General features: G+C 37.5%; 1 protein-coding gene across 7 annotated transcripts in view; it reads right to left on the reverse strand.

The window, feature by feature from the left end:
- Nucleotides 1-14,979, reverse strand: part of ZNF568 (zinc finger protein 568) — an 84,639-nt gene that overhangs the window by 46,434 nt on the left and 23,226 nt on the right. For all 7 annotated transcript variants that reach the window (XM_032390220.1, XM_032390215.1, XM_032390222.1 and 4 more), the window contains 2 exons: nucleotides 9,578-9,704; nucleotides 9,215-9,310 (listed from right to left, as the gene is read on the reverse strand). In XM_032390220.1, the coding sequence (XP_032246111.1) occupies nucleotides 9,215-9,310; nucleotides 9,578-9,704 (223 nt within the window). The remainder of the gene's footprint in view (nucleotides 1-9,214; nucleotides 9,311-9,577; nucleotides 9,705-14,979) is intronic.

Raw genomic sequence — 14,979 nt, forward strand, 5'->3', positions numbered from 1 at the left:
GATGTTTAGAATTTCTTTTTTATCCTTTCATGCACCAAAATAAGGAAAACTAGTGACACTGATGAATTCCCTATGTAAACAAAGATTTGAAAGTATCATTACAATTAAAAATATAGAGAAAACAAAGCAAACAGAAAAATTAGGCAAGTAGTAACTCTAGGAATGACAAAAATCTATGTAAGGATATATAATTAATAGTCATTTCTTGGCTCAGTATAACAGTGTATCAACTAAAAGAACAAAGTAAGCAGTGAAAACCAATTTAGCCAAAAACTGTGATACAGCTATATCCAGAAAAAAGGAAAGGGGAAGTGGTGGTGGTGGTGTAAGAGTACTAAACCTCATCTTTTATTAATATCAAGTTGATAATAATTAGAAATTACCAAATAACAGCATATTCAGAGAAGACTAGCTTCCATCCTATCCCTGAAACACTGATTCCTCCTCCACTGCCTGAAAGGTAAGCATTTTCATTAATTTTGGGGTTATTCTTATATTCTTTTAAAATACATATATTAAATATGTACATATTTACATATGTACATATACATATGCCATATATATATCCATACACATATGCCTCTCCCACTCTTTATAAAAAAGGCAGCATATTCTAAATGCTGTTCTGCACATTGATTTTTTCCATTTATATATCCTGAATGGAAGCATGACATCTCTGACTTGTTTTATAGTTTTGACATTGGAATCATGTAAATGTTTTACATAACAACAAAAAAAGTTAAATCAAAAGAGGAGGAAAAAAGCCAAAATAGCTCTTAAAAATTGAAAACAAATGGAAAAGAGTAAATCTATATATGAAGTTAGGGCCATAATCACTTCAAGTGACTTTAAACACAGTAGTCTGACTATACCCAAAGGGAGAAAAAAAAACAACCAAAGAAATCTTAAACTACATTTGGTAGTCTTTTTCTTTTCTTTTTTTTTTGTTTTTGTTTTAAGATTTATTTATTTATTTTAGAGAGAGAGCGCTCACTCACGTGCGCAGGGGAGGGGCAAAGGGAGAGGGAGAGAGAATCTCAAGCAGACTCTATGCTGAGTGCGGAGCCCACATAGGGTTCCATCTCACAACCCTGAGACCACCACCTGAGCTGAAACCAAGAGTGGGCTGCTTAACCGACTGTGCCACTCGGGCACCCCAGTAGTCTTTTTCATTATTAGTAATATTGGTATTATTGTTTGGAACTAATATATATATATATATATATATAGAGAGAGAGAGAGAGAGAGAGAGGGAGGGAGGGAGGGAGAAAGATATCAGTTTGGGCTCTCAAGGGACATTTGGCAATGTCTGAAAGATCTGGAGACGTTTTTGGCTGTCACAACTTGGGGAAGTGGGGAGAAAGGGGATTGGTGCTCCCAGCACCTAACAGAGGGCACAGAGGCTGCTAAACATTCTACACCCTACATAAACATCCTACAATGCACAGGATAGTCCCCTACAGCAAAGAATTATCTGGCCCAAAATGTCAGCAATGCCAAAGTTGAGAAATATATATGGATTAAGCAAATAAATATTTTAATGCAAAAAGGAGCCGAGATTTTCAGTATAAAAGATACAAAAACAAAACAAAAAAGGTAAGAATAACCCTACACTCTTTAATTTGAATTGGATGTATGAGTATAAATATGTACATTTTTTTCTTTCTAAAAAGTGCATTTTTCTAGCTTTGTCCACTTACAAGCTCTATAAGCAATGACAACCTAGTACTAATGAGCAACTATAGTGCCCACATTGTGGTCTCCAAATCATTTCCCACTAAAGGAAGCAGGGGTTTTAGAAAAGTAGCTATTTTATGTCTGGAGCAGGAAATTTATAAAATTAGCCAAAGAATCCTCTGGCTAGTGATATGACAATTTGAGCATTAAATTTGTTAATAATAGGGGCTTATTAATAAATAACACATATAAAATATATTTAAAACATAATTTATAGGGCACCTGGGTGGCTCAGTTGTTAAGTGTCTGCCTTCAGCTCAGGTCATGATCCCAGGGTCCTGGGATCAAGCCCCGCATCAGGCTCCCTGCTCCGCGGGAAGCCTGCTTCTCTCTCTCCCACTCCCCCTGCTTGTGTTCCCTCTCTTGCTGTGTCTTTCTCTGTCAAATAAATAAATAAAATCTTTTTTTTTTTAAAGATTTTATTTATTTATTTGAGAGAGAGAGAATGAGAGAGAGAGAGCACATGAGAGGGGGGAGGGTCAGAGGGAGAAGCAGACTTCCTGCTGAGCAGGGAGCCCGATGCGGGACTCGATCCAGGGACTCCAGGATCATGACCTGAGCCGAAGGCAGTCGCTTAACCAACTGAGCCACCCAGGTGCCCATAAATAAAATCTTTAAAAAAAAAATAAATGAAACATAATTTATATATTTTGTAAATATATAAACATTTTTAAATGTTTTCCATATATATCATTTATATGCACTGAATAATATGTTATTTATTTTGATGCTCATTATATAAATTTATAATGATTTAACTTGGCAAACTAGAGAATGCTAGGACACCAATCATTATTCTCAAAGTTTTTGAAGAGGGGCACCTAGGTGGCTCTGTCAGTTAAGCATCTGACTCTTGGTCTCAGCTCAGGTCTTGATCTCAGGGTTCTGAGTTCAAGTCTAATGTTGGGGTCCATGCTGAGCATGGAGACTACTTTAAAAAAAAAGTTTTTGAAGGAAAGGAGTCAAGTATTTCTCTTTCCTGCCCTGTAAAAATTATATTTCAGGGTAATCAAACAGTTATTGACAGAGTTGTTCTTGTTTTTTTTTTAAGTTATCTCTACATCCAGTGTGGGACTTGAACTCACAACCCCAAAATCAAGAGTTGCACACTCCACTGACGGAGCCAGCCAGGCGCCCCTTGAGTTCTTTTCTATGGGAGAATTCCAGCTAATAAAAGCAGAAGAAACCTCTAATAAAATAATGGATCTAGCCAAAGATGATCAATGGCTGTTAAAAGCCTTAGTGAAAAGTTAATATGAATCTTTAAAACAGATGGATTCTGATTCACAACACATGAATCTATTCATCAATTTTTTAAAGATTTTATTTATTTATTTTGAGAGAGAAAGAGTGAGAGCAGGGGGAGGGGCAGAGGGAGAGGAGAGAGAGAATCTCAAACAGACTCCATGCTGAGTGTGGAGCCCCATGTGGGGCTCAATCCTACGACCATGATATCATGACCTGAGCTGAAATCAAGAGTCAGACGCTTTACTGACTGAGCCACCCAGGTGCCCCTCTACTCATCAATCTTAATATAAACATGGGATAAACCAATCTGATAAGATGCAATACGATGCACACAGCTCCATCAATGAAGTATCCTTGTTAAAGAACTGAACTTGAATACAATAAGGCCAGATTATAGGAAAAGTGGAATAAAGGAGTATGTAAAACACCATGAGGAAGCAAACTGCCAAATCCAGTATGTGGGACATTCTAGAGCAGGGGCTGGCAAAAACTAGTGATAGCCTGTTTCTGTGCAGCCTATGAGCTAAGAATGTTTTTTTACATTTTTAAAGGGTTGTTGAGAGATAGAATATGAGACAGAGACTTTATCCAGCCCACAAAGCCTATGTATTATCTGGCCTTCTAAAGAGAAAAATTGCTGACCTTGTTCTAAAAGACAAATGACCTGGATTCTACACAAATAAAATGTGTGGGGAAAAAAATGGGTTGGGAGGGAAGAGAAGGGGGGGAAACTCTTAAGAATTAAAGCAGACCTAAGAGATATGTAAACCAAATGCAATGTGCTAATCTTTATTTAGATCCTGATTCAAATAAACCAACCATAAAAATATATTCTTGAGACAACTGAGGAAATAGGAACAGAGACTAAATATCAGATGATAGTAAGAAATTACGATTAATGTTATTAGGTGTGATAATAATATTGTGGTTATTTAAATAATTTCACCTGTTAGAGATATATACAATGGTATTCAAAGGTGAAATGTAAAAGAGTTCAGCAAACAAAACCAAAACAAAACTGGGGTAGACAGATAAACAAGTCTGGCGAAATGTTGATCACTATTGAAGTTAAGTAATGAATACAATGAGGATTCCTTATACTCTATTTTTGTATGTTTGAAAATGACTGTAATAAAATTTTTTATTTTATTTTATTTTTTTAAAAGATTTTATTTATTTGACAGACAGAGACACAGCGAGAGAGGGAACACAAGCAGGGGGAGTGGGGGAGGGAGAAGCAGGCTTCCCGCCAAGCAGGGAGCCCAATGTGGGGCTTGATCACAGGACCCTGGGACCATGACCTGAGCCGAAGGCAGACGCTTAACGACTGAGCCACCCAGGCACCCCTATAATAAAATTTTTTAAAGTATTTATTTAGAAATAAAGATCAATACTAAAAGAAATAGCTAAGTAAGTTGAAATGAAAATAATTGCCTAAATGAGGTAAAATGTGAGGTTAGAAGAAGGGACTGTCATAAGCCTTGTATTTCTATGTTTTTTAAAAAGAAGTACATGTATTTGAGAAAAATTAAAAATATATATTAAAAAGGAAAGAAATACTATAAAAGGAAAATGATAACAGTAACATTAGGTTACAGAAGCAAATTATAACCCAAGTTCTTATTACTTTTGCCTAGATTAACTGCTATATGATCCTAGGAAGTTTAGCTCTTGTCTATTCTGCAGACGAAAGGCAAATTAATTTTCATAAGTTTTAATTCCCTTATTTCTGTATAAAAACACTTGAAGCTTAGGCTGTCCAAACTAAAACCAGCCCCAAATTGGTAGTAACAATGGCGACAGCTTCAACTTTCCATCTAATTGCAAGTCATTCTCTTATGTGCTTAAAGAACAAGGCATATAAGTAAGTATCCAATGAAAAGATCACAAGGCAAGTCATCTTTGTTCAAGATCTGATTCACTGCATTGTTCTAATAGCAGGTACTATCATTTTATCCTATGTTCATTTTTCCATGCTGAAACTGTCCTTACCAGCAAATCCTGTTGTGTTTTGCTTTTGTTCTTTCTTCATGGCTGACATACTGTTACACAAAATGATAATATTCTTTTCTACATTATTAGCTCTATGATGGTTTCGCTAGGTTCAACTGTGGGTAACTTAAAATTCAGATAATTAGACATTTTTTAATCTTTATATTCAGTTATCTTCTAAGTCCTGGCCTATAAACTACTGTTGTAACCTGCCACCACACATAAAGCAAAACTATAGCTATAGTTCAGTGATTAAAAAAGGGAAAAAAATCTTTTAAAAAAATTAAAAAGGGAAAAAATTGAACTAAATTACCAACAAAGTTTTAAAAATACAAAAGAGGGCATGAAGGTTGGCAAAGTTCAGACTTCTCTGACTCTACACTAGATAACCCATCCTCTATTTCACTAATCCTTTAAGGTCTCCCCTTTTCCAATCAAGCTATGCTTCAAATTTTACCCCATGAACATGTCATGCTAATTTTCCTCTCAAAACTTTTATGTTTTGCTTTTTTTAATATTATGTTTTTCTCATTTTTATTTATTTATTTTTCATTTATTTTTTTAGAGAGAGAGAGTCGCGTGTGCGAGTGGGGGTGGAGGAGGAGAGGGAGAGAGAGAGAATGTTAAGCGGGCTCCACGCCCAGTGCGGAGCCCAAGCGGCTCAATGCAGGGCTCCATCTCATGACCCTGAGATCATGACCTGAGCTGAAATCGAGTCGGACACTCAACCAACTGAGCCACCCAGGCACCCCAATTAAATATTTTAAAACAACAAAAGCAATAAGAAGCATCTCTCCCAATATAGCTCTACACCAATCAATTCATGAATCATTACATGAAGAATAAGATAGTCTTTCTTTTGGTGGATTAAGCCTCAGAAATCAAGTATGAAAAAATATATAAGCAGTATGTTTTAAGACTTCATATCACTCTGGTAAACATAAACTAGAAAGTTAGCTCAAAGATGAGGGGAGATCTATAATGGCTAGAAGTGTTGGGGACTGTTTATGAGAAATCGAACTCCAAGTTAAATAACAGAACCACAATAGGTAAGAACCCTCATAATTAAAGGCAAAGATGTGAAGAGTTTCCAAATATTGGAGACATTAAATGTTGCCATTTCTGTAGTTAAATACTGATTTAAAGGCATGAACACACCTATGTCATGAAGGTACATAAAGGAAAAAGGATCTATATGTAATTTAGAATGGCTCTGGATAATGCCCAGTAAGGGCTGAAAGAAGAAGTCATATATAAGACATTTCCTAAAGGAACAGGAAATAAACAATAAACGGGAACTGAGGGGATATCAGAATCTTTTAGAGAAGAGCAAAAGGAAAGACATTTCCAAAAAGAGTGATCCATGGGATCAAATATAGCATAGAGAACTTCCTGTTTCAAAATGGTCGAATTAAACATCTCTGTGTCCTGTCCTCTTTCTGTAAAAGTGAAGAAGAAAACAAAAAGAAAATACATCTTCAGTGAAACTAAAAGGGAGCTAAACTCCAATTCCAGAAAATAAAGAAAGACCAGAGGATAGATTGGACTAGGTAGGAAAGAAACTTGGAGATAGTGGCTGTTCTTTCTTATCTCAGACAGAAAGCACAGTGAACAGAGTTCCTCTGAATAGAAGGCACACTCTGTGTGCAGAATGAACTAATTATTTTTTGCAACAGTGTGATCCAGATGTGTTGAAACTGGTGGCAGGAACATAGTGGTCTTCATCTGGCCCTATCAAATGGTAGGGAAGACAGGACTAAATAAGAAGATGCAAACAGCCATTATTCTTATATAAGCAGTCTGTTGACATAGGAGAGTAGAAGGGATACTGCACGCTAGAGGAAGCATGCAACTGATAATCTCTGATTTGGAAGAAGTAAAGGGCAAACCAACTCTCAATACAAAACCCTGAATGATAAAGGAAGTTGATATGAGTGATAAGGGTTTCCCATTCACTCAGAGCATTTTTCCGGACAATCTTCAACACTCTTCTGTAAATAATTGGTCCAGCAAGAAATAACCTCACTTAAAGATGAGTAATGGTGATTGTAAAAGGAACCTGCATCAGCAATATGTGATAATGCTAATTAGAACCAAAAAACATGAATATACAAGTTGAAATGAAAAACCGATAGTGATTGATTAATAGGCCTCAAAAGTTCTAAAGCTTTAAAGAAAAAGAAACCTGGGGCGCCTGGGGGGCTCAGTCATTGAGTGTCTGCCTTCGGCTCGGGTCATGATCCCAGGGTCCTGGGATAGAGCCCCACATCGGGCTCCCTGCTCAGCGGGAAGCCTGCTTCTCCCTCTCCCACTCCCCCTGCTTGTGTTCCCTCTCTCGCTGTGTCTCTCTCTGTCAAATAAATAATAAAATCTTAAAAATAAAAAAAAAAGAAAAAGAAACCTATGGGCATCCAAGGCAAACAAATCAAGTCACCTATGAGGGGAACCAATCAGACTTCAGATGTCTCCTAGCAATATTCAAAGCCAGGAGATAGTAGAGGATTATTTAAAGTCTTCAGAGAACTGTCTACAAAACAAACAAACAAACAAAAAACTATCTAGGAAAAAAGTATGACTCAAGAATTTTATACACAGCCAAATAATAAAGGGTAAGAAAAAAAGATATTTTCTTATGGGCAAAAACTCAAGGACTCTAGTTCCCAATAAATTGTAAGTTCCATGAGGACAGGACTTTGTTTTGTATACTGTTACATGCTCATGCCCAAAATAGTATTTTATCTTTATTGTTAGAAATATAAATGTGGTTTTCTTTCCTTCACACCTTCTACTTGGTTGTTGAAATATATATGAAAGCTATTGATTTTTATTTGTTAATTTGATATCCTACCATCTCACTGGATTCTTTTACTGTTTGTTATACTTTTTCAGTTGATTCTCTTGTGTTTTTCAGGGATACAATTTTATCTTACAGATGAGTTTATAGATTCCTTTCCAATGACAGAAAGCACAGTGCTGAAAGCACAGACAGAAAGTACAGTACTGATTTTTTTCTCTTATCTAATGCTTTGGTATAAACTTAAGAAATATACAAAAGCTATAAAGGGAAAACTTGGAAAGCATTTATGAAGGATACAAAGTAGATTTGAACAAAGACAGAGCATGTTCTTTAATAGAAAATCTCAACATTCTAAAGATGTCAAATCTCCAAAAGTTGACTTATATACCTAATACATTCCCAATAAAAAGTCCAATAGGTTTTTCTCTGGAAATAGAGAGTTGTATCTAACATTCATATGGTAAAATAACAATCAAGAAGAGCCAGCACAACTCTGAGAAAGAATGTATGCAACTGGGAAAGAAAGGGACTCAGTGTCAAGGATAAGAGGGAGACTTACTTTTCAATGTATCTTTTGGATTATTTATGTTCTTTAACCAAGTGTATATATATTTTTTTTTGAGAGAGAGCAATATATATATTGAAATACATATATATTTTAGAAAGAGACAGCAAGCAGGTGGGGGAGGAGCAGAGGGAGAGGGAGAGAGAGAATCCCAAGCAGTCTCCATACCCAGCGTGGAGCCCAACCTAGGGCTTGATCTCATGACTCTGAGATCATGACCAGAGCCAAAATTAAGAACAACCGGATGCTTAATGGACTGAGTCACCCAGGCGCCCTGAAGTGTGCATATTTACATTTTTAAAAAATTAACATAATGGGAGGTGGGAATAAGTAGGAATAGGGCACCAATTTCTAAGGCAGAAACTTAAAGCTACATGGGATTGTGAGGGTTGTGAAGTAAAATGGGACTTGTGAGTACTGTTATAGAATATATGTCTATAGCTTTTCAAAATGGAAAGAAATTGAAAGGAATCTAAGTGTGAAACAAATATACTTTTAAAATACTACACATCCATGAAATGCTGAATACATAAGGAATTAGAACTAAAATTATGAACACTAAGGAAAAAGAGAGCTTAAAGATCATAGAGAGGGACAATAATCCTGAGACTGAGGCCATAAATGAATTAGAGAAGGTTGGCATCCTGAAATCTGATGGAACTACCAGCCCTCTAAAATTTGGAAAAGGAAGACAGCTCCAGTATAGGAAGAAAATAGTATCTGGAAATGTCAAAGTAATCCAATCCATTCATACTATTTGTCACCCTAGAACACTAGGGCTTTTAAGAAAATCTTGGAAAATGTGAAATGGTATCAACCACATGAACAACTGTCATGTGGCTTTCTCATTCAGAGCTGCCTTTTTACTTATTCACCTGGACAGTGCCTCCCAAGCATTTCTTCCTCTACCACCCATGGCTCCTCTTCCTGCTCCAACTTGAAGATCACATCTGGTTTGGTGACTTGATAACCTATTACAGGAAACAGCAAAGGACTTGGATGTTAATGCTGGATACCACCATCCACACCTTGGGCTGAGTCTTAGGGGCTTGAGGGCCTATGAAGGATGAGGACAAAGGAATTTCTAAAGTGAGACAAAGGAATCAGGCTTTACCCTGAAGATGAGTACATACAATCATGTGAAGACAAGGCAGACTAAATTCATCTGGCAAGTTAAAGTCCTCATACACTTCAAAAATGGAAAGGAATTCCATGAAAAATTGCAAAGCTAGCCTTACCCACTGTGACTAGGTTGCTGTAGTTCTCTAGCATCACATCCCGGTACAAGTTCCTCTGAGCAGGTTTCATTTGCTGCCATTCCTCCTGGGTGAGGTCCACAGCAACATCCTTAAATGTCACTGTTTCCTGTAAAAACCAATCCTAATTAATATGAAGTCATCAAACTTCAATGCAGTGGTCAAAATATGCAAGAACTCATGTACATCGTGAATTCAGGGATCAGAGTTCACTACAAACTGTATATCAAGTCTTCATATTCACCTAATCTTATATTACCTTGTGAGGGAAAACAAACCATCGTAGAAATATCCTGTAAGATGTCGATTATTGAGTTAATAATCAACTTAAGCATTCATCATCTATTATGCAGGAAACTGAAGATAGTGGTCACTGATTTGTACTGGTCTGTGACAGAATTGAAAGAGTTAGACATGACTCACAGGTAACTGTCTCAGAACCTGTCCAAGTGACTGTGTGACCTAGTGAGAAAGGGAACATGGAGAAAGTGGAGAAGGAAGAGAAATAAGGCAGGAGGAATGAGGAGAGGTATGAAAATTTGAATGTGCAAAATTTGAAATTTCTATAGAACTTCTAGATGGAAGTGTCCATTATGCAGTTAGAGGTATGAAGAATAATGAGAATTAGCCATCAACCTAAAATTGAGAGCTGAATCCATGGCTGAAGGATAGGAGTAGTTGTAGAGAACATACATAGTGGGTAAAGGCCCAAGGACAGAATCAACAGTTAGGCATCAAAGAAAGGGACTCAGGTTTTTGTTTCTTGTTTGTTTTATTTACAACCAGAGGATGAAAATTAAAACCATGACAGCAATGTAACAGAAGCCAAGAAACTAATGACAAATTGCTGGAAAAGAATGTTACTTGATCACATATATCTAACTCTTCCTCCCCACTTAAAAACTTCAATATTCAAATAAGGAAGTAAGGAAAAACTCTTTATCCGTAAAGGCGCTAAGATAAAAAAGCACCCATATATCCCACATTCGGGAGAATTTATTCAAGAAATAGTACACACGAGGGGCACCTGGGTGGCTCAGTCGTTAAGCATCTGCCTTCAGCTCAGGCCATGATCCCAGGGTTCTGGGATCGAGCCCCGCATCGGGATCCCTGCTCCAGGGGAAGCCTGCTTCTCCCTTTCCCACTCCCCCTGCTTGTGTTCATTCTCTCACTGTGTCTCTCTCTGTCAAATAAATAAATAAAATCGTAAAAAAAAAAAAAGAGGGGCGCCTGGGTGGTTCAGTTGGTTAAGCGGCTGCCTTCAGCTCAGGTCATGATCCCAGGGTCCTGGGATCGAGCCCCACATCAGGCTCCCTGCTCAGTGGAGCCTGCTTCTCCCTCTCCCTCTGCCTGCCGCTCTGCCTACTTTTGCTCTCTCTCTATCTCTCTGTCAAATAAATAAATAAAATCTTAAAAAAAAAAAAAAAGAAATAGTACAAATGAGATAGACAAAATGGGAAATACAAATGAAAATCACCAAAGGCTGGATTGCAATTAGTGCTCCTTTTTTTTTTTTTAAGATTATATTTATTTGAGAGAGAGTGTGTGTGCGCGCATGAGCTGGAGGAGGGGCAGAGGGACAAGCAGACTTCCCGCTGAGCGGGGAGCCTGACACAGGGCTCTATCTCAAGACCCTGGGATCATGACCTGAGCCAAAGTCAGACCTTAACTGACTGAGCCACCCAGGCACCCCTGCAATTAGTGTTTCTGAGACACTGTCTCTATGATCTATGATCATTACTACCATCAACATTATCATTACTGTCATCTATTGAGTAGTTATACACCAGGTACTGTAATAATTTCTTTAGATATATTAACTTCTAAAATAATCTGGTAAGGTTATGCAGTGGCTACCATTATCCATTTAAAAAGTAAGGAGGGGCACCTGGCTGGCTCAGTCAGTAGAGCATGTGACTCTTGATCTTAGGATTGTAAGTTCACTACACAATGGGTGTAGAGACTACTTAAAAATAAAATCTTTAAGGAGTGCCTGGGTGATACAGTCAGTAGAGCATCCGACTTTTGGTTTCAGATCAGGTCATGAGATTGGGGTCCTGGGATCAAGCCCCGCATTGGCCAAAGGAACTGCTTAAGATTCTCTCTCTCCCTCTTCTGCCCTTCCTGCTTGTGCTGTCTCTCTCTCTCAAATAAATAAATAGAATCTTAAAAAAAAAACTTTAAAAGTAAGTAAATAAATAAGTAAAAATGAAAAGTAAGGAAACCAGGGTTAAGAATAACTCTTCCAGGGTCATAAAGCTTCGTATGTGGTAGAGCTGGATTGCAGCCCAAGCAGTGTCACTACACTTTTTCTCCAACTCAGCAGGAGGAGTCTCAGAATCCCACAAATATCCCCTGATTCAAGACAGACAACTGGACACACTTGTGCATTTGAAACCTCTCTTGCTGAGGTTGAAAGCATATGAAATCACCAATGATGGGAAACTACAGGACAAATATCATGACCCCCCAAAAAAAAAATCAAAGGCCAATGATGATGGGACATCATCCTGATTTGGAGAAGCAGACAGAAGTCAGACTGAGTGAGCAGTAGGGAAGATTGAAGACAAAACCAGATGTAGAAAACTAGCATCTGGTGCAATGGTTTCACTTAATTAATCTATGAGCAAAAGCAGACATAAAGTATTTTTTCTGTCATTACCCAATATTGTATTAGCCAAATTAGCCAAATAAACTTACAAAAACTAGTAATTAAAATTTTAGGTAAAGAGGGGTGCCTGGGTGGCTCAGTCATTAAGCGTCTGCCTTCGACTCAGGTCATGATCCCAGGGTCCTGGGATCGAGTCCCGCATTGGGCTCCCTGCTCCGCGGGAAGCCTGCTTCTCCCACTCCCACTCCCCCTGCTTGTGTTCCTGCTCTCGCTATCTCTCTCTCTGTCAAATAAATAAATAAATTAAATAAAATAAAAAGATTTTAGGTAAAGAGTGAGGGAATAATCATTAAAATAACTTTGGAGCAAATTACCTGGTATGTATGAGTTGGTAAATGTAAAAACAAATTAAATTTACACTTAAAAAAGTTATAAATATAAATATTTATAGTTATAAAATAACTTTTATGTTATAATTTATTGTAATGATTATTATAATTTATTGTAATTATAATTTTATATTTTTATATTATATACTTTAATATAAATATTAAAGTTATAAATATATACATTTATATAGATATAAATCTCCAAAAACAGGTATCTTGATCATTTTAATAAATTAGACAAATACTTGTCAAGCCTAAATCAAGAAAAATAATAAAATTTAATAATTCAAACTGGGATATAAAACGAACGTGTAGTAAAAGATAGAGTGTCAAGTTTTGAGAGGAATTCTACTTTGGGATAGCAGTATGAGGTACTCTATGGATGTTTCCCAGTAAAACAGGCATAACGGGTGAATATTTTTTTTTGTTTTTTGTTTTTAAATTTTCAGTCTCTGGAAATTACCCTAAGGGCACAAAGCAATGAAGAACCATTTATTCAAGAAAATCTACTAAAACTTGGTAAAAACTGTGGCAGTCTGTGGCATTTGTCACATCTGCTCCTTCCCTCTCCTCACTCTAGCTCAGCTTGAGAGAAGTTCCATCTGGGTGGGTATGGCTAAGAAGACAGGGCTCTTTCTCTCCTCAGCTACCAATCTATGGATATGGTATCTTCTTGGGAAGGACAAAAGCTCAGCATTCTCATTCTATTCAACTCCAAGTTAGAGAGGCTAAGTTTTTAATGTTTGTGGCCAAGAGGTCAGTGGCTCCTTTCCTCTAGAATGGAGGCTTTACCCAAGGAGTGGCAGGCCAAAAATACTGGAATATTTGTCCTTATCTCAGTTCATTTTTAGGACAGAGGTTCTACACCAAAACAGGCAAGTCAAGAAGACTGGAGGCTGCCATCTCACTAACAGCCCAGAGTCGTGGCTCAAAGATTTTATCCAGGGAGAGAGGCAGCTCATAAGCAGAAAGAATGCAAAAGCTCTCCCAAAATGAAATGAACTTATTTGAAACAGTGGGCAAAGTTCAAGATTAAGGACACACTCCAAAATAAAAGATTTGGTGGTAAGCAATTAAGAGGAGCCAGGAAGCTTCTTTTAGTTAAGAATAACAAGGTAAAGCATAGCCCAATTCACTAACAAGAATCAGGAAAAAAGACAACTAAAGAGAAAGAAGTCAGAAGAAACCTCAAAGACTGGCCTCAAAAACTACCCCTGCCTGAATTCAATGAGATCATAAAGTGGAGCAATTTATGCTCCAGGCATTGTCAAAAACAATAGAGCAATCGGTTGGCAATCAATAGATCTGATACCAAACAAGACAGACAACTTAAAAAAGAGGTAGAGGAAATGGACAAAGAGAGCCCTTCTAACACCACCATCATCCTAGAGTGACTTTGCACATGCCTAAGGCTATATACCTTCTGAGATGTGACCCCAAAAGTGTCACACTATAGGGGAAACAGATTTCACTAAAATAACATAGGCAAGTCACTAAACAAATGTATGAATAAACAAAAATAAAAACAACTCTTAGAAAAGGAGGGATGGGAATCAGTATCCAGAATTGTTACAATATATAAGGTAAGTGTTCAGTTTTTAACAAAAAATTACAACAGGAAAAGAAACAGGAGAGCGAAATCCATACACTGAAAAAAAGCAGGCAACAGAAATTGCCTGGGAGGGGTACCTGGGTGGCTCAGTCGTTAAGCGTCTGCCTTCGCCTCAGGTCATGATCCCAGGGTCCTGGGATCAAGCCCCTTAACGGGCTCCCTGCTCTGCGTGAAGCCTGCTTCTCCCTCTCCCACTCCCCCTGCTTGTGTTCCTTCTCTCACGTTCTCTCTGTCAAGTAAATAAAATAAAATCTTAAAAAAAAAAAAAATTAAGAAATTGCCTGGGAAAGGGCTCAGATGTCAGGTTTAACACACTAAGACTTCAAAGCATCCATTATAGACATAGCTAAAGGAAACCATGATTAAAGAAAGGACAGTATATATATATATATTTTAGATACAAAGCAAGATGGCTAGATGGTCCCACGAATACAACCAGATAATTGTGAAATCATCCTAAAATACCCCAGAAATAGATCTGAAGATTAGTTGAACTCTACAATTAAAGGTAAAGAGGCCACATCAAAGAAAATGTGGAGACACAGATAGGGAGAGCAGCTAATCATGGCCCCTGTAGTGGGGAGAGCTGTACTCACAGAGAAGGGTGAGAGACAGACTAGCACACAGGGGAGCACATGGGGAAAATGAATTATCACAGCAATTGGTTTGGACAGTGAGTGGGCCTAAATTTGATGAGTTCTTGCTACCAGTGGGACTTAAGGTCTAGAGTTCTGTGGGGTTTTTTTAATTTTTAATTTTTTAAAAAGATTTT

Source organism: Phoca vitulina, unplaced genomic scaffold, assembly GCF_004348235.1.
Source record: "Phoca vitulina isolate PV1807 unplaced genomic scaffold, GSC_HSeal_1.0 scaffold58, whole genome shotgun sequence".
Classification (NCBI taxonomy): domain Eukaryota; kingdom Metazoa; phylum Chordata; class Mammalia; order Carnivora; family Phocidae; genus Phoca; species Phoca vitulina.